General features: G+C 38.4%; 1 protein-coding gene across 1 annotated transcript in view; it reads left to right on the forward strand.

Annotated features, from left to right (window-relative positions):
- Positions 1-19121, forward strand: part of MAOA (monoamine oxidase A) — a 92969-nt gene that overhangs the window by 36432 nt on the left and 37416 nt on the right. The window contains exon 3 of the mRNA XM_003808376.7: positions 2998-3135. Coding sequence (XP_003808424.2) covers positions 2998-3135 — 138 coding nt within the window. The remainder of the gene's footprint in view (positions 1-2997; positions 3136-19121) is intronic.

Here is a 19121-nt window from a genome sequence, read left to right on the forward strand (position 1 = left end):
CAGTTTACTCACTCTTTAACTATGTCAAATATACTGTTTAATCCATTCACGGAGTTTTAAAAATTTTAATTAGTACATTTTTATTGCTAGCAGTTATTTTTTAATCTACTTGATAATATTTTCAGTTTCTTTTCCCCTGATCCTAGTTTTAATGACTTATTTTATTTAAAATATATTGCATAGTACTTTTAGATTCTGTGTATAATTCAACTATTATGAAATCTTTCTGGATTATTTTTTCTGCTTATTTTCTTTTGGTGCCTTGTTTGCATGTATGTTTTGTAACTTTTGGCTGTGGGTTGCTAATTTTCCATGGAACTTTATCTGTGTGTAAATTATTTGAGGCATAGGGGAAAAGGACTTAAGTCTACTTCTACCACCGTCCTTGACACTTTAAATTTTCTGCCCAAGTTTTTTCATATCATATGGATAGCTTAAATTCAGATGGAAAACATAAATAAAGATAAGCTTTTTTTTTCCTTTTCTTCGTGACAATACTTAGAGCTGCAAAATAATGGAAAATATAAAGTCGTGGATGCAGCTAAAGCAATACTTAGAAGATGTATAGTCTAAATTCTTCCATTAGAAAAGAAAAAGGCTATATATGAATAAGCTAATCATGCAAAGAGTTAGAAAATTAAGAGCAAAATAAATCCAAAGAAGGGGTAAAAAGGGAATAAATCAATGATGTAGAAAATAGACACCCAACAAAGAGGATCAATAAAATAAAAGTTGATTCTTTGAAGAGACCTATTAAAGATACACAAGAAGTGTCTGATAAGATTTTTCCAGAAAAAGAAACACCCCAAATAAATATGAGATGAGAGCCAGATGTGGGGCTCACGCCTGTAATCCCAACACTTTGGGAGGCTAAGGCAGGTGTATCGCTTGAGCTTAGGAGCTTGAGATCAGCCTGAGCAACCCTAACCCTACAAAAAATACAAAAATTAGCTGAGTGTGGTGGCACATGCCTGTGATCCCAGCTACTCAGGAAGCTGAGGTGGGAGAATTCATAGAGCCCAGGAAAGTCGAGGCTGCAGTGAGCCATGATCATGCCATTGTACTCCAGCCTGGCTGATAGAGTAAGACCCTGTCTCAAAAAAAATAATAATAAAAAAGATGAAAATGAAGATATAATTACTGATGCAATAAAGAATAATTAAATGAAAAGAAGATGCCATGAACATTAAACCAACAGTTTTGAAACATATATGAAATGTACATATTGTGAGAAAAATATAATTCGTCAAAGTTAACAGTGATTTAGTCTGGAAATAGAAAAGATGGGTAGTGCTTTAACCTAAAAATAAATTAAATGTCTAGTTTAAGATTTTCCCTAAAAAAATCACCAAGCCTAGCTAGTTCTACAGGCATGTTCTATGTAATGTTCAAAGAATGGATCACTTTATTTACATACAAACCTTTCTAGAGAATAGAAAAAAGTATGATCACTAAGGAGATTAGCAGTACTGTAATGCAAAAAACAGACAAGGCAGTAGAAGAAAGGAGAATCATAGCCCAGTCTCAATATTGCTTATAAACATAGATATAAAAATTCTAAACAAAATGTTAGCAAAGCATATCCTCCAACAGAAAGATAATATCACGTTGGGTAGCTCCAGGAAGGAAATGTTGAATAATACTAGACAATTTTCTGGAAATAGCAGATTAGGTAAATGATAACAAAATACAAAGAGACTAGACAAGTTGCACTGTATAGACACACACACACACACACACACACACACACGCACACATCTTTAAAGCATTAAAGAGCCAGCGAGCTAACAAGATAGTGAAGAATCACTGGGCCAACATCTGGAAAGGATTAACCTACTTTTCCCTGGGTGGCAGGGGGAGTTGCTGACCACTGAAGAAGCTCCCGAAGGCTGAGCAGTGCTTTGGACCTAGTGCAAAGCTAGGGTGACAGGTCAAGTCCAGAGCCCCATGAAGTGTGTACTGATTTCTGGGGGAGTGTTTGTCAACTCCTTGTGCTGTGGGTTGGGCTGCATCTAAGGACCAAGGGTGAATGGCAAGAAAACTAGGCCAAATGTGCATTTCGGCCCAGCTTCAAATCCTCTCAGGTACTGAAAATGGAATAAAGTTATCTGGTACTGTGAGAGTCCCAGGCTGTGGGCAGAAGCAAACATAAATCCTCTCTGAGAAAGATATCATCTTCCTAGGATTCAAATGATTTCTACACGTTTTCAAGTGCAATGAGTGGCATTCAATAAAAAATAATCAGGCAAACAAGGAAAAAATGCATGACAACATGCTTGAGAATTGGTATACACAACAAAATAGACACAGACCCTTTATTTATTAAAAAAAAAACCCACGGAAGGGTTGCAGCTCACCAATATTCAATTATTGATTAAATCATTGGGACTTTCCAATTAATAAAAACAGCTGAAAAGCATGGAGAACTGTATTTATGAGGGAGGAAGTAAACAATTTTAGTTTATGATAGAGGGTTTGCATATTTGTAAATAATTTAGTGATATGTGAATCTTTTTATACCTTCTTGTATTCTTTTCCTATGACGCATTCTTTCCTGGAAGTGTTTTAAAATAGCATCTAGAGCCATCAATGTGGACTGATTTAAGATTTCACCTGGTGGAAATTAGGGAATTAGGCTTTGGGTGGCTCCTCCAGCAATAACACCAGACAGAAGCTCACATAATAATTTAAATGTTTCATAAAGGATCTAAACTGGCAGAACATACTACAGTGTTCTTTATCTTTTATGCATTGTATTGCTGAATTGGCCTTACCAATAGCTTTACCAAATGATGGTGCTGAGTGATGAGTGTTAGACAGGATTGTGCCCCAGTTCTTGAGTGGATGAGGAAAGATTGCCATTTTCAGTTGCTCTTTATAGGGGAGATGTAAGGCACAATTAACTTTTAAAAAAAGTAAATGGGGTTATTTTTTTACAAGACACCTTTTTTCCAAGTTTTAACTAAAGTCCTCTGACCAATTTTTCTCTTTTTGCAGAATGAGCATGTTGATTACGTAGATGTTGGTGGAGCTTATGTGGGACCAACCCAAAACAGAATCTTACGCTTGTCTAAGGAGCTGGGCATAGAGACTTACAAAGTGAATGTCAGTGAGCGTCTCGTTCAATATGTCAAGGTAAGGCTGACTTTTCACCCAAGTGACTGATAGGGAAGCATTTTATTTGAGAAAACATTTGGTTTGTTTTTAGTTATTTTTCTTTCAAAGCAACTGTAAAAGTAGGCTCTTGACTTTGAAGTAGTATTTGCCTTTCTTTTCTTGTTTTCTTTTTTCTTTTTCTTTTGAAAAAAATCGCTAAAGTCTCCTGGAATCACTGCAGGATATTATGACTCAGCTTGACCTTCCTCCCTGTCACCCTCAGTGGCCCTCACAAGCTATCCTCACTCCCGGAATGGGAGGCTCTGGGTTCCCTCCTAATGCATTTGAAGGCCACAAGGGTGGGGGTGGCAGGTGCCTGCAACAGACATGTACACACACACACACACACACACACGCACGCACACTCCCCTCCCCCAGCTACAGGCAATCCCTGAGCAACCTAGGAAGCAACCCTAGAGCTCCAAGGAACACAAGAGTTTGAGGCCACTTCTTTAGCCTTTGAACTGGTTATTCATCCTCATTCTTACCTGGCATTATTTGGAATGCTTTATTTCCTCTGTACCTGGCCTTCACTCTTGGGAAGTCTAGCTTGTTTGTGCAGTTTCCTACTGTTTAAACAAGAGATTGTTTAAACTCTAGCCACTGATTTCCACAGCTGTTGCCAGTGTTTTTCTTTCTCACTGAAGCCAAACATGGAGTGGCTGGAGTCTGGAAACATGCCTTGAGAAATCAAAGTTCCCATCTGACATTGCAGCCTACTTCCTAGAGCTAGTGTCACTGAGGAAGGGGTCATTTACTCATTCTAATGTCAGGATTCCCACACCAATAACCACATCATTTCTCAACAAATACATCCCTTCCCCTACTCCACCTCGGGCAATAACTGTGGGTCCGGAGGCTACAGGGCTTTGGGTGTGTCCTGGGAGTTGAGGATACTTGTGACATATGTACACTGATAACCAATCAGGAGAGACCAGAAACCTTTGTAAACTCTGATAGCCACGTGGTTTGAGATGCTTGGGATAGTCTGGTGGTGACAGATGTGAAAAAGCAAATCAGTAGTCTTTTTATTCTTTTCTTTTTACCTTTAAGCTCTGTTGGACTTGAAAATCAGTAGTCTTTAGAAAAACTGTGGGTTCAGAGGTCAAGGGAGGAATGAAGAAAGTATAAAAAATTTCACAAAGTATTTAGGAACTCTGGCTACAACGGGCTGTGATCAAAAAGGAAAAACCCCTTTGCTTCCTCATTTTCTCTTTTCTGCACTGCACAGTGTTTCCATGGACTAGTAAGTAATAACAACAGTGAGAATAATAGCTGCTAACATTTATTAAGCATTTTTACCTGTATTCTCACATTTAATATGGGGAGAGAGACCGAACCCTTTGCGCTCAACTACTAATTAAACAGTCATGTAAATTCACTCTCCACTCCAACTGGGAAGCAAATGAGTGTGATGATTATCTTGGAATCTGAGCAGATTCATGCTGATAAGATTCAGAGGCTGAGAGGTTTTTAGTTTACCTGGAGGCTAACAATAAACAACAACTAAAAGCTTTTTATGCATGAACTCATTAAATCCTTACATCCACCCTGCTAGGCAGGCATTATCATCCCCATTTTATGTATGAGAAACCAGAAGTTCAAAGAGGTTAAAGTGACTTGACGAGGCTATAAAACTCCTAACAGTCTACCTAACCCCTGAGTGCATGCTCTTCATTATCCCGATATATGGCCTAGAAAATGAAACTGAGGACTCTGAATGGAGATGTGCTGGACCTCCAATGTTTGTTTGTCCTCACACACATCTACAGTAAGGTATCTCACTGTCAATATCACTGAAGTCTGGGTCATATGATGAGGAGATTCAGTCATTGAAAGACCACTTTTTTTCCTACTTTCTTACTCTTCTTCCAGTTTCATGTTCCTTTTATGTACATTTTAAAAACTGGGAAAAACTGGAAAAAACTGGAAATTTACAAGTATGTCCTCAAGCTAGGTACCTGCTAGTCTCCCAGCCACGCCCAGTCTAAAACTTGATATTGGGCTGGGTGTGGTGGCTCACATCTGTAATCCCAGCCCTTTGGGAGGCCAAGGCGGGAGGATCATCTAAGACCAGGAGTTCTAGACCAGCCTGGGCAACATAGTGTGACCTCTTCTCTATGAAAAATTAAAAAATTAGCTGGGCATGGTGGTGCACATCCTGTAGTCCCAGCTATTTGGGAGGCTGAGGCAAGAGGATGGCTTGAGCCCAGGAGGTTGAGGTTACAGTGAGCCATGATCATGCCACTGCACTTCAGCTTGGGCAACAGAGCAATACCCTATCTCAAAAATAAAAATAAAAAATAATAAAAGTAAAACGTGATGCTAAGGTGATAGTTTGAAAGTGGCACCCATAGGCAGCTTTTGTAAGTAATTTAGCTCCTCATTGTTCTTGATGGAGGCAAGGTGGGGTTAAAATGATAAAGTTCTGTTTGAGAATTTTGACTTTGCCTGAAAGTGATCAACAGATCGTGACATGCTATCCAAACTTCCTAACAGGACCTTACAAATTACATATCTTAAGTGTTAGACTTTCTGATGTCTCTGAAATTTTCTGGGCTTCACTGGGAACCCTGCTTTCTAGAAATCCAGATGTAATTGTTCTGTACTTTAAGAAGGTGGTCCTGCTGCAAGCTTTAATAGAGGATGAACTAATGGAAAGACTTAAGGAGATGATGCACGTTACATTAGGTGCCTAAGTAAGGAAAGAGAAATGTTAAGAGTAGCATCCAGGGTCCCTTTTTTGATTTTGTTGCTGCTGCTGAGTCCCGCTGTAAGGTTAGGTCCACACTACCCTGAAAGTCCTGTTCCTAAAGAAAAAACAACTTCAGCTTTCTGGAGGGGAGAACTGCTCAACTCTACCATATTTTTCTTTCACAAAAATACAAATATGGCTGTGCTATTGCATAACCTACTGGACAAAGGCATCTTGCCATGGCATTGGACTTGGTAGCCCGAGGCCGCTTTCAGGAATGTAAGGCAGAAAATAAAATAAAAACAAAAAAAGAGGCTGGGCGCGGTGGCTCATGCCTGTAATCCCAGCACTTTGGGAGGCCGAGGCGGGCAGATCATGAGGTCAGGAGATCGAGACCATCCTGGCTAACATGGTGAAACTTCATCTCCACTAAAAATACAAAAAATTAGCTGGGCGTGCTGGCAGGTGCCTGTAGTCCCAGCTACCAGTTACTCAGAAGGCTGAGGCAGGACAATGGCGTGAACCTGGGAGGCGGAGTTTGCAGCGAGCCAAGATTGCGCCACTGCACTCCAGCCTGGGTGACAGAGCGAGACTCCGTCTCAAAAAAAAAAAAAAAAGAAAAAGAATAAAAAACAACCAAACAAACAAGAATGCAAGGCATTGTTAACCTCTGGATCTTTTCCATTGCATGGCCATGCACATCAACACAATGGTAATATTAGACCATAATTATTGCATATGCAGCACGTGGCAGGTGTGTGCTAAAACACATACCGTGCCTACACTTTGGACAACAAATGGCACCTTTAAATCACAGCCGCTGTGGTTGATCCCTCAAGGTCAGTACCGCTCCCATAGTAATAATAATGACTACCTCCCCTACTGAGCTCCCAGTATGTTCCAGGCCCTGTGCCAAGGCCTTCACCTCCATTATCTTACTTAACCCTCACATGGATCCTAAGTTAGGGGTTATTGCGCCATTTCACAGAAAGAGTCTGAAGTTCAGAGGCCCAGTAACCTGCCTAAGAGAGTAAGGGAATTCAGATTAAGGTCTTTTGACTTTATGCTGTCTCTTGCTAGTCCAGATTCCACTGTCAGGGACTGTGGACTCCAGGAAGCTGCCTTACAGTTTGTGCTTGTCCTGGCTCTTTCTGGCAGCTCTCTTCTGATGGTCATCCTGTGTCCATCATTGTGTCCCCATATGCAGTGCTGGTGACCATTTTGCTCAATCTTTTGACCCGGAAGCCTGAAAGAGCAGTGTTAACTACCTGCTATGATACAAGCACTGTGCCTTGGTTATTGTTTGATGGATGCAGTAACTGGAAAACAGCCATTTAACTGTCAGAAAATAAAGATTGAAGCTCTATTTTGAATTTTAGTACTTATTTTCAAATAGCTACACATTTAAGATGGTAAGCATCATTCTTTTCATTGAATACTTAATCTCATCGAATGAAAAGATGAAAAATAGAAATATATATCATTAAACCATCCTCTCACATACTTTAACCTTTCAGAGAATACATATTTTCACCCAAGGTAGACAGCAATGTTAAGGCAAAAAGTAGTGGGTTGGTTAAAGTTTAGTTTATTTGATCTGAATGAGTGCCTTTTTGCTAGTGTTTTCCAATACATCATATCATTTCTGGAAAGAGAAGTACTCATTGTAGTAGATGTTTTTATGATTATCAGGAAACTATATTAGGGAAAAGCAGGAAGATATTTAGTTCAATATTCCAGATAAGATGGTTAATAAATTGTATACTAAAAGTAACTCTACTTATTTTTAAATATCTTAACTCTCACTGTTTTTCTCCACTTCTAGGGGAAAAGTGGGTGTTTCCCCAACGTGATAGTGTATTGGGTTAATAATGCAAATTGTCTTTGTGACATTTTCTGCATTGCTTTTTGACAACTTCAGCTTTCATAATCTAATACAGTCAATATTCGTTTTTGTAAATAACACTGAAGTGAAAAGGAAGATTGCCATTTTCTAGATAAACCAATCAATAATCTTTGTGGCCCAGATTGCTTAAGCTCTTAAATTTTCCCAATGCGAAACCTTAAAGAATGTTTAGATTGTTTAAACACTGTCAACAGTCTGTGGCACATCTAGTCTCAGCTTACTCTAGGATGGTTTTTACTATTCACCAAGGAACTACTCGTTACCTTTGTTAGATTGTGTTTACAGTGCAAGTTTTAACAAGACAGTGTATGGTTCCAAGCCTGAGCCTCTCAGATGGATACTGAGGATACACCTTAGTGGTGTTTCCTCTACCTGATCCCTTCCTTTTCTGAGACTATGCCTATCTACTACATTCATAGAGGATTCACATCGATATGCTAAATTCACTCATTGCTTAATATTTATAGTTATGTATTTGATAAATATATAAGTATTTACAGAGCAAAATCTACTCTGTACCAGATATTGTTCCAAGCTGCAGATGGAGTGGTGAACAAATGATCAAAATTTCTGCCCTCATGGTCCTTCTAATCTAAAGAGAGAAGACAAGTAAACAAGAACAGTAAATAAATATTAGCTAACATTTTTGCCTGTATCCTTCATGGATCTTGTGGATAGAATCCCTCTTCTAATTCTGGTTTAGAAGATCCTGATTCTTATATAATAGGTTCCTGACTGGTTTCTACAGTGAGCAGCTTTTATGAATTTTGTGAATTTGACATGCTTTTATTGGGGAGATTATATCTGATCTGTGAAATTAACATAAATTAATCATATCATTGTGAACCTTAAAGGTAGATTCTTAAATGGCATCAGCTAGATATTTTTACACTTGATCTTAGCCAAAAAGCCAAGAAGCAGTAGCTAGATATGTTTAAAACATTCTCTTTATTGGCTGCACGCGGTGGCTCATGCCTGTAATCCCAGCACTTTGAGAGGCTGAGGCAGGAGGATTGCTTGAGCCCAGGAGTTTGAAACTAGCCCGGGCAACATAGTGAGGCCCCCATTGCTACACAAAAATTTAAAATATAATTTTAAAAATAAATAAAATAAAACATTCTCTTTATCAGTTCTTCTCTTCTGCATGGCATAAAGGAAGCAGCTGGACCTGAATGCCAAGTGGATTGATTCATTACTTGCATTAGTAAATAAGATGCTCCATCATTATGAGTGTGTTTCATTGAGTTGTGGAGATCTTTTGTTAAATTTTGCAGTGCTGTGTCTTGCAGAAAAAATGAAAATGTTGGATTCCATTTTTTTTTTTTTTTTTTTGCTTTCCATGAGTTTCCTGCACATCATAATGCAGGTAGGGTGAGGGGTATGGAGAGGGAGAACCCAGCCAGAAATGGAGCAAGGCATTTTGCAGAGGCTACTTCAAAGGAGAAATTGACAATTACATGCATTCTCACGTTCTTCCTGCTTTTCACGTCCTCTCTAAATAAAAGTAGAGACTATAAATATATACCACCCATTTGTTTTTAGAGAATGGTGTGATAAAGATTTATTTAAAACAACATAGGCTTTGCTGACAGTAACAGCTCAGCAAGAATTTTTTTTTTCTTTTTGTATTGGTTCTATTCTTCCCACAGCCCTTTACTCCAGGTTTCTATGCCAACGACTGAAATCAAAGGCTTTTCACAATGTGTATGTTCTGGAATACTAAGTAAATTTTGTTGTTGCTAAGAGGGAAACTTGGTTTTAGCCAGCAGGCCATGTAGAAAGCAGAGTTTGTCTTAATGCTTACCAGATATAACCCCTCACTTCCAATAGAATTTGACCCATGGCTTATAATAGAATTTCTTTTGGATATGCGACATTTCATTTTAAGTTTCTTTTAGTACCTTGTCCATACTAACTCACAGAAGATATTTCTTTTATCTTCAAAGAAAGATACATTTTCACTTTCAACCTCTCTCAGAAGGAAACTCAAGAAGCGGAAAGTGTGAAGTCTTTGTAGGGATGTTGCTTGTTGTATATTTGCCTCCTTTCTTTTAAACACCTAAATTCATCCCTCCTGATGCCATGCTATTAATATTGCCTTCCACCTGTAATGTACCTATACATGTTTTACCTCACTTGAGCTTCCCAATGGTCCTCAGAGTAAAAAGCATTATTTTTCCCAACTCAGAGAGCGTAGGAGCCAAAGTGTGGCTTTCCAGCTCTAAGCCCAGTGTTCTGTGGGTTACATCACCTTGTTTTTTATTCCAAAGTTAACTTGTGAACCCTTCTAATAAACTGCTCCAAGATATGACAAAATCACTTTATCCCAACAGGCTCTGAAGTTGTAAGATGCCCCTTTGGAAACAGGGACTCCTGTGGATATGGGGGTGGTCGTTCATGGGAGCTGTATGTGACACAGTTTATATTTCATAGTTCACAGTTCACAGTTCACAGTGGTTGTACATGGGAGCTGTATGTGGCATGGTGGCTTCTCTTCTCTTGCACCCTGAGCTGTAGTCTGAGAGGTCCTCTGGCCTTCAGTGAGCACCTGGCAGCTAAACAGCCCCCAGTGTGTCCCAGTTAGGCTCAGCAGGCTGAAGACCACAGATGGATTCTATTATTTTGTTAAAATACTAAATCTGGAGGTCTAAGGCATGGTTTGAAATTGCTGGCTATATATTATTTTTGTTAAATGATCCATGTAAACTTATTATTCAAAGTATGGCCCAAGTATTGGCCAGTATTTTATGTTATACCATTATATCCTGCCTGATTTTAAAAATAACAAAAAAGGAAAGGATTTAAAGTGGTTCTTGATAAGTATTACAAATTTGGATAAGTCAGGGTAGAAGACAGAAAAACAAAACAAAACAAAAACACCAGTTAGGTAAGGATAGGCAAGTAGTTACAGGCCTGTGCTCATGATAAGAAATTCTGTTTTGATGATAGAAATGAGGTAATACAGAAGGGATTGCTTTCTTCTCTCAATTACAATTCTGAGTAGGTTTTAAAAGCAGAGAGGCTAAAAATGTTTACATATTTTCAGTTTGATCTATCCAGTATCCAGTATAAGGATATATGAAGATAGCTGGTAAAAAATAGTTTTTACTAACTTTCATTCTTTTTTCCCCCTCACTTTGGAAAGACTTCATTTGCTGCTTGTGAGTTCCCAGAGAGCTTAATGGCAGAATTCCTCTTAAAGCTTTGCACTGTTTAGAGAGCTAGGTCAGCATTAGCCATCTCCTCTCAGAGGCTCCTTCTTCCTATAAACTCTCAGGGTTACATCTCAGATTTGGTTTCAAAAATATAAAGTTCCTACTCAGCGACAACCCAATATATAGCAAAATAAGTTAATTATTAGATTTTTTCTTAAAAAATGGTAAAGTACACTAACATAAAATTTATCATCTTCACCAATTTTAGGTGTACAGTTAATTCAGTAGCATTAAGTACATCCACATTGTTGTGCCACTGTCACCACCACCCATCCAACAGAACCCCTCTCATCTTCCTTCCATTCATTTCTAATAGGGACTAATTCACTACAGGAATTGTTTTCTAACCATTCATTGAGAAGTAACCTAGCATCACCCTCCCACTGGCAGCACAGAAAGGGGGTTAAGTCAGACACAAAGGATTTCTCTCACACTCAGGCTGAGGGACTTTGTGATCACACATAATCATGTAGGGCCTCAGTATTTGGGTTAATGGCCAAAAGAACTTTGTGAATGGAATTAAACATTATATGAGCAGCTTCCTCAAGAGAAATTGCTCTAGTCTCCATAATAACTGAACTCCTGGAGGTTCTGACCTTTCAGGTTAAAATGTAGTTGCCTCTCAGAGGTTAAAATCTCCTCCTTCCTCCTTGCTTTCTACTTCCTTCCTATTTCTTCTCAGCAACCCCTGTCCTCACCTCAGTGGCATGCACATTACTCCAATCAAAAGACTCAATCATTGATCTTTAATTTTCAAACTTTTGCAAAGTAGCCTTCTAACAGTTGAAATCTTAAACAGCCTCTAACGTCCAATGAATCCCATATCTAGTCCATTCTGGGCACTTCCTGAAGAAGGGAAATTCAGTTGTCCCATGATCACATGTTGAGCCAGCTAGAAAACCTTTTCTGTCATTGCCTCATCCTGCTGCCTAATAGGATCGATGCTGCCATGTAGCCCTCTGTATCACGTACAGACTCAAACCTTTTTCATTTCTATGTCAAATTCAATGAACAGATACCTTTTGAAAACCTGCTGGGCCACAGAGTTTTAGTAAGTGACAGTTATTCCTACTTTAGAGATAAGAGAAAGTTATAATAATGAGAGTGGTTCAAGGTCCTACAGAAGTGAGAGAGAAAGAGGGACAGGCATAAAAGCCTAGTTAATTACTAACCTTTGCAAACACAGAGCTTCAAACTGAAAAGAGACAAATAATGATAATAATGTCAATACCTGATATTTGACAGTCCAGTACTATTTTCATAACACTTCATTTTAGTTTTTGCTTTGTGTTTGGGTTTTATGCAACCAGAAGAAGAAAATTCTTGATGGAATCACAGAAAGCTTGAGAGTTAATTATAGTTCAGTGTAGTGAATGCTTTGATCCTGAAGGCTGTGAAACTGAATCGTTTTCATTCAGAAAATTTCTCATGTCAGGTTTTTCAAACAAAAAGAATGATTAGTAAACTATTCTATTACCTTTCATTCCCATAGCTCTCCTGTAATTTGTAAGACTCAAATGATACACACTGAACCTTGGGCTGAGATTTAGTTTTGTATATTTGCCAAAGTACACAGTAGCCTAGTTTCCATAGCCATATCTAGCAGATAAATGTCTCTGAAAAAAAAAAATCAGGCTTCAGAGACAATGGGAGGAAATCACTGTGGCTCACACTTGCGGACCAGCAGTGGGTGACAAAAGTGGACCCTGGGACACAGACATGGGTGCTGTCACTAATTGACATAATTATTTGAGCATCCACCAGTCGAGTAGTCCTGAGTATCTGTGACTTTTCCTAATCCGTAGATTAAAAAAAAAATACTATTCTGATATTTAAATGCTGGGAAGATGGTGCTAAGAGTATAATGGCTCTTAGTTCATCCACCCTTTCATTCCATGCCATCACCCTATCTCTGCCATCATGGTTATAAAGCCATCACTGAAGTAACTTCATCTAGTAGTAGGGGGCAGGGCCACATCCTCCCAGACACTGTGATACACAAGGTGGATGCACTCACTTAACAGCTTAGCTGACAACAAGTTCTGCTTTGCCCTTTGCCCCTCTCTACCTGCTCTTATGTACTTTCTCACTGCACTGTCTTGTTACGAGGAGGACGGGCTAAGGGCAGAAACTCAGCATGAAGCCCATGATGCACTTGCAATTTTAGCTAGATGTACAAGCAATTTCCTTCCTTTCTCCTCGTTGTTGTGGAATGATGTGCCCTTTTGTCCAGAAGGGATACAAATGACATTGTATTCCCATGTGTAACATTTGGAAAATAAACATTCTGGTTGTCACAGCTTCTATTTCATTGCATATTTTCCTGTGTTATGTCATACTTCTGCCAGTGCAAGCCAGAATGTGAAGAATGCCTAGGGGAATATTTCTGAAGTGTTTTCTAAGCAACATTAATCTTAAAAATACTTTGCAAAAACAGGGCATTTGGTGGTCAGATAAACTTTGGAAGTGCTCCATGTTCTATCCCTGTCTTTGATAGTCAAGATGCCCATTAACAAATTAGAAGTCCTAGGAAGCCTGGCAATAAAAAAAGACTATTGAACACAAACCAGGATTTCCCAGACTTATGACCATGGAAACTATTTTCATATAACACCTGTAAAGATCAGAGTAAGAGATGCTATCACAGGAAGTGTTTTTAGAGATTTAGGTTCACAAATTACCAAAACTACTCGGGAATAAATAGAAAATTGAATAGACCTATAATAAGAAAAGAGATTGAATTAGTAATTTAAAATCTCCCACAGAAACAAACCCAGACACAAATGGCTTTACTGGTAAATTTTACCAAAAGTTTAAAGAAGAATTAATACCAATTCTTTATAAACTCTTCCAAAAAAATACAAGAGGAGGAAAGATTTCTCAGTTCATCCTATGAGGCCAGTATTATCCCGAATAACAAAACCAAAGACATCACAAGAAAACTACAAACCAATATCCCTATATAGAGATGCAAAACTCTTCAAGAAAATACTAGCAAACTGAATCTAGCAATATATTAAAAGGTTTATACACCATGACTAAGTAGGATTTATTCCAGGAATGAAAGGTTAGTTTAATATACAAAAATCCAATAATGTAATGCACCACCATATTAATAGGATGAAGGACCAATAGCACGTGATCATCTCAATAGACGGAGCAGAAACATTTGACAAAATTCAACATCCTTTTATGATAAAACCACTAGAAAAACTAAGAATAGAGGAGAACTTCCTCAACCTAATAAAGGCCATCTACAAAAAACCCACAGCTACCATAATACTCAATGGTAAAAGATTGAAAGCTTTCCTTCTAAAATCAGGAGCAAGACAAAGATATTTACTCTGGCCACTTGTATTTAACATTGTACTAGGGATTTTAGCCAGGGCACTTAGGCAAGAAATAAAAAAAAAAAAGAAAAATTGTATTTGCAGATGATGTGATCTTGTGTATAGAAAATCCTGATACTGACTAAAACAATTCATAGAACTGTTAAACAAGTTCATCGAGGTTGCAGGATACAAGATCAATATTCAAAAATAAATTTTATTTCTAATACAGTAGCAATGAACAATCTGAAATGAAATTAAGAAAACAACTTCACTTAAAATAGCATCAAAAAACAATAAAATACTTAGCAATAAATTTAACCAAAGAAGTGCAAGACTTATATACCTAAAGCTACAAAATAACATTGAAATAAATTAAAGATGTAAATAAATGGCGGCATCCTGTGTTCATGGACTTAATATTGTTAGGGTGACAATACTTCCCAAATTGAACTACGTTTTTAACACAATCCCTTTCAACATCCTAGCTGACAGTTTTTGCAGAAATTGGGAGATGATTGATCCTAAAATGTATATGTAAATGCGAGAGACCCATAATAGCCAAAGCAGTTTTAAAAGAGAAGAACAAATTTGAAGGACCCACACTTCCTGATTTCAAAAATTACTATGAAGCTAGTGTGCTAAAACAATGTGTACTTGTATAAAAACAATGTGTACTTCTATAAGGATAAACATATAGGTAAATGGAGTAGAACTGTGATTTCAGAAATAAACCCTTACATTTACGCCCAATTGATTTTTGTCAAGGGTAGCAAGACAACTCAGTGCAAAAAGTAAAATAAGTTATTTCAACAAATGGTGCTGGAACAACTGGATATCCACATGCAAAAGAATGAAGCTGGACCTCTTCTCACACTATACACAAACATTAACTCATTTTAGACCTAACTATAAGAGCTAAAAATATAAAACTCCTGGAAGAAAAAATAATAAATCTCTGTGAGTTAGGCAGTGATTTATTTGATGATACTGAAAGCACAAGCAACAGAAGAAAAAATAGATAAATTGGTCTTCATCAAAAAAAGTTTTTGAAGTGTTGTCATTTGTATACCATCAAGAAACTGAAAAGACAATCCATAGAATGGGAGAAAATATTTGCAAATCATATATCTGATAAATGACTTGTATTCCGAACATATAAAGAACTCTAACAACTCAATAATAAAAAGACAAACAACCCAATTCAAAAATGGACAAAGGACTTGAATAGATACTTTGCCAAAAAAAAGATATGCACATGATCAATAAGCATCTGAAAAGATGATCAATGTTATTAGTTATTAGGGAAATGCAAGTCAAAACCACAATGAGATATCCCTTCACACCCAACAGGATGGCTGTAATAAAAAAGGCAGACATTAATAAGTGTTGTGCAGGATGGGGCGACATTGGAAACCTCACCCATTGCTGGTAGAAATGTAAAATGGTGCAGCCACTTTGGAAAATAGTTTGGCAGTTCTTCAAAATGCAGTGTCAGAGAAAGAAGAGTGACTACTAATAATTAAGGGCTTCTTCTCGGGGTAAAGAAAATGTTCTAAAATGAGATTGATGATGGTTGCATGCTCTGTGAATATACCAAAGACCATTGAATTGTACAATATAAATGGATGAATTATAGGATATGTGAATGATATGTTAATAAAGCTGTTAAATAGCTATTTGTCCTCACAATGTGATATTTTCATCTTTTTTCACACTTCCTGTTTCTCCTGAGTTAATGGCATCTGTGAAAGAGGAAAACTATTTTTTAAAAAAACTCTGTCAATTATCTTTAATTACACAAAAGCCGCCAGAAGAACTCATTATTGTTTCTATCTTAACTGTTTTGTTTGTAATTTCTGTGTATAACTAGAATCCCTTGGAGAAGATGACATAAATTTCTTTTAAAACCCTTCACTGTTGGGGCCAGGCACAGTGGGTCATGCCTGTAATCCCAGCAGTTTGGGAGGCCAAGACAGGAGGATCACTTGAGCCCAGGAGTTCAAGACCAGCCTGAGCAATAAAGTGAGGCCCCATCTCTACAACATAAATAAATAAATAAATAAATACATACATACATACATAAAAATACAAAAATTAGCCATGCATAGTGGCACACACCTATAGTCCCAGCTTACTTGGGAGGCTGAGGCTGGAGAATCACTTAAACCTGAGAGTTTGAGACTGCAGTGAGCTGTGATCACAACACTACACTCCAGCCTGGGTGACAGAGAAAGATCCTGTCAAAAAAAACAAATAAAACCCTTCATTATTGATGGTATGGCATCATTTATATCTGAGTTTAATGGTTCTATTTTTCCAGAGATAGGACTACACAATTCAGGCGCCCATTGCATTGGTAGCTGTACAAGTCTTGAGACAGAGGCTGAGAATATGAAGTATCAGGTCATAAGCAAACACATAGGAATGTGCTGCCAGCCCTTGAAATGGTGTGAGAGGTTATAGATAATTTGGTATTCATAAACATGGAGCAGAGGCATGAAAAATGTAAACCATAAGACTGTGCAAATATAATAACAAATTTGAGGGTGGATGAGTTCCCCAGGGAAATGGGAAAGGGGTGGGCAGAAGGAAAGGAAAAGGCTAAGAATCAGACTCTGGGGGATTCAGTGGATCATAGAAGGAGGGGTCTTGGGGAACTAGGCTGAGGCTTGGGACAACTAGCACTATCTGATGGGGTGGTGTCAGATGCAGCCAAGTGCTAATGGGATGGATACATCCCTTCATATCTGGCTAAAAGGAGCTCATTGGTGACCATAGAGAAAAGGGCATCCACGGACTTTTGAGGATACAAGTCAGATTTTAGAAAACAGAAGGATATGAAGGCAATGGGGGCATCATTTGAGTGGGACTGTTAAAAGAATGCAAAGAGGATGACAAATGAAAAGGACAGACGTCTCCATGTAGGGTATGAAGGCTTTTTCTAGATAGAGTGAAGCTATGTATGTTTGAAGAGAGCTTGGATACCTGCATTTGGAAAAAGGAAGATAATGCTTTTGTAAACTATTAATACAACACAAAACTACCATCCTATTTAATGGGTCTCTTCTTAGATGATTTTAAAATTTAAAGCATTGTTATAAACTATAGAAAAGAAATCATCAAAAGATTCATCTTACAGGCTTTGTCACAAAACAATGGGACTAGAAGGGTCTCAAGGTATTCATATAAGCTGTACAGGCATGTTTCTAAATTAATCTGGAAGATAACTCTTTATTTTCCAGATGATTAAAGAAGGCTATTTGGCAGCTTCCCCAGTGACTTATGATACTCTAATAACGCTCACTTCCTTTTGCTTAACTCAAATATAAAAGTACAGAGAGATCAAACTCTTCAATGTGCCAATCAGGAAATGCTATTTTGCTTACTATAAACTTAGCTTATCTTATAGGACCAACAATAAAGACTTATGTGGGAGCCATAAACTGCCATCTCCTGGCAATAGTCTCCTGTTATTATGAACATTAGTAGATTGAAGATGTAGTTTCTCAAAGTCACTTAAGTGTTTTAGGGCACGGTTCCAGGGACATTGCGTTCTGCTTGACATAAACAATTTCTGCTGTATCAAAGACACTGCCCTTTAGAGATTAAAGGCCACTTTGGAAAACTAGTAAGCTTTCAGAGTGTAGGTACAAAATGAACTTGACCATTACACTAGATTTTTCTCCTTTAATTTTAAAGAGCAGTAATCATTTGGAAGTATTCCCAGAGCCCCTGCTTCACCCTCTTAGGTCATGAAGGCATTCCTTACTGAGAAGTGGCTTAGTATTGAGAAACTGCTGACACCTTGGTGAGAATACTATAGAACCACATTTTGGAGACTGAGAGGGTCCACACTGTCAGGCAGTTCTCACTCAGCCAAAAGACATCTTCCACGCCCCCCTACTGCACTACTTTAGGGATTCACACATGCAAAAGTGTTCCCCACATATGTGCATTTCTTTTTAGCAGGTTTGGGTTTTCTGTGAAACGAGAACAGAGAAGCCAGAAACTGATAGGGGTGAAACTAATTGATGAAATCCTTTATCAACAGCAAAGAAGTTTATGTTATGGGCCTTTATGGTCTTCTTTTTTTTTTTTTTTTTCTTTTGAGACAGTCTCGTACTGTCGCCCAGGCTGGAGTGTAGTGGCACGATATCGGCTCACTGCAGCCTCCGCCTCCAGGGTTCAAGCAATTCTCCTGCCTCAGCCTCTCGAGTAGCTGAGATTACAGGTGCCTGCCACCATGCCCGGCTGATTTTTTGTTTGTATTTTTAGTAGAGACGGGTTTTTTTGTTTGTTTGTGTGTTTGCGACAGAGTCGTGCTCTGTCGCTCAGGCTGGAGTGCAGTGGCGTGATCTCGGCTCACTGCAACCTCCGCCTCCTGGGTTCAAGTGATTCTCCTGCCCCAGCCTCCCAAGTAGTTGGGATTACAGGCGCCCATCACCACGCCCGGCTAATTTTCTTATTTTTTTAAGTAGAGACAGGGTTTTGCCATGTTGTTCAGGCTCGTCTCAAACTCCTGACCTCAGGTGATCTGCCTGTCTCAGCCTCTCAAAGTGCTGGGATTACAGGTGTGAGCCACCGCCTCTTCTTTTAAAATATTCCGTGGCTCCCATTTCTAAAATGATTGCCAGGCCAGATTTTCCTCTTTCCTTGAACTCTTTACTTCTCCTGCCACCACTGTTTATCAAGGCTCAGATCTAGGGGTCTTTGGACCTTGTGTGAAATCATACTCAAGTTGGCATCTTTCTGTGAAGAACTTCGTTAGGAATGTGGGACACATTTTGTTGAGTTATATTTATAATTCTTTTCTTTAT

Source organism: Pan paniscus, chromosome X, assembly GCF_029289425.2.
Source record: "Pan paniscus chromosome X, NHGRI_mPanPan1-v2.0_pri, whole genome shotgun sequence".
Lineage (NCBI taxonomy): Eukaryota > Metazoa > Chordata > Mammalia > Primates > Hominidae > Pan > Pan paniscus.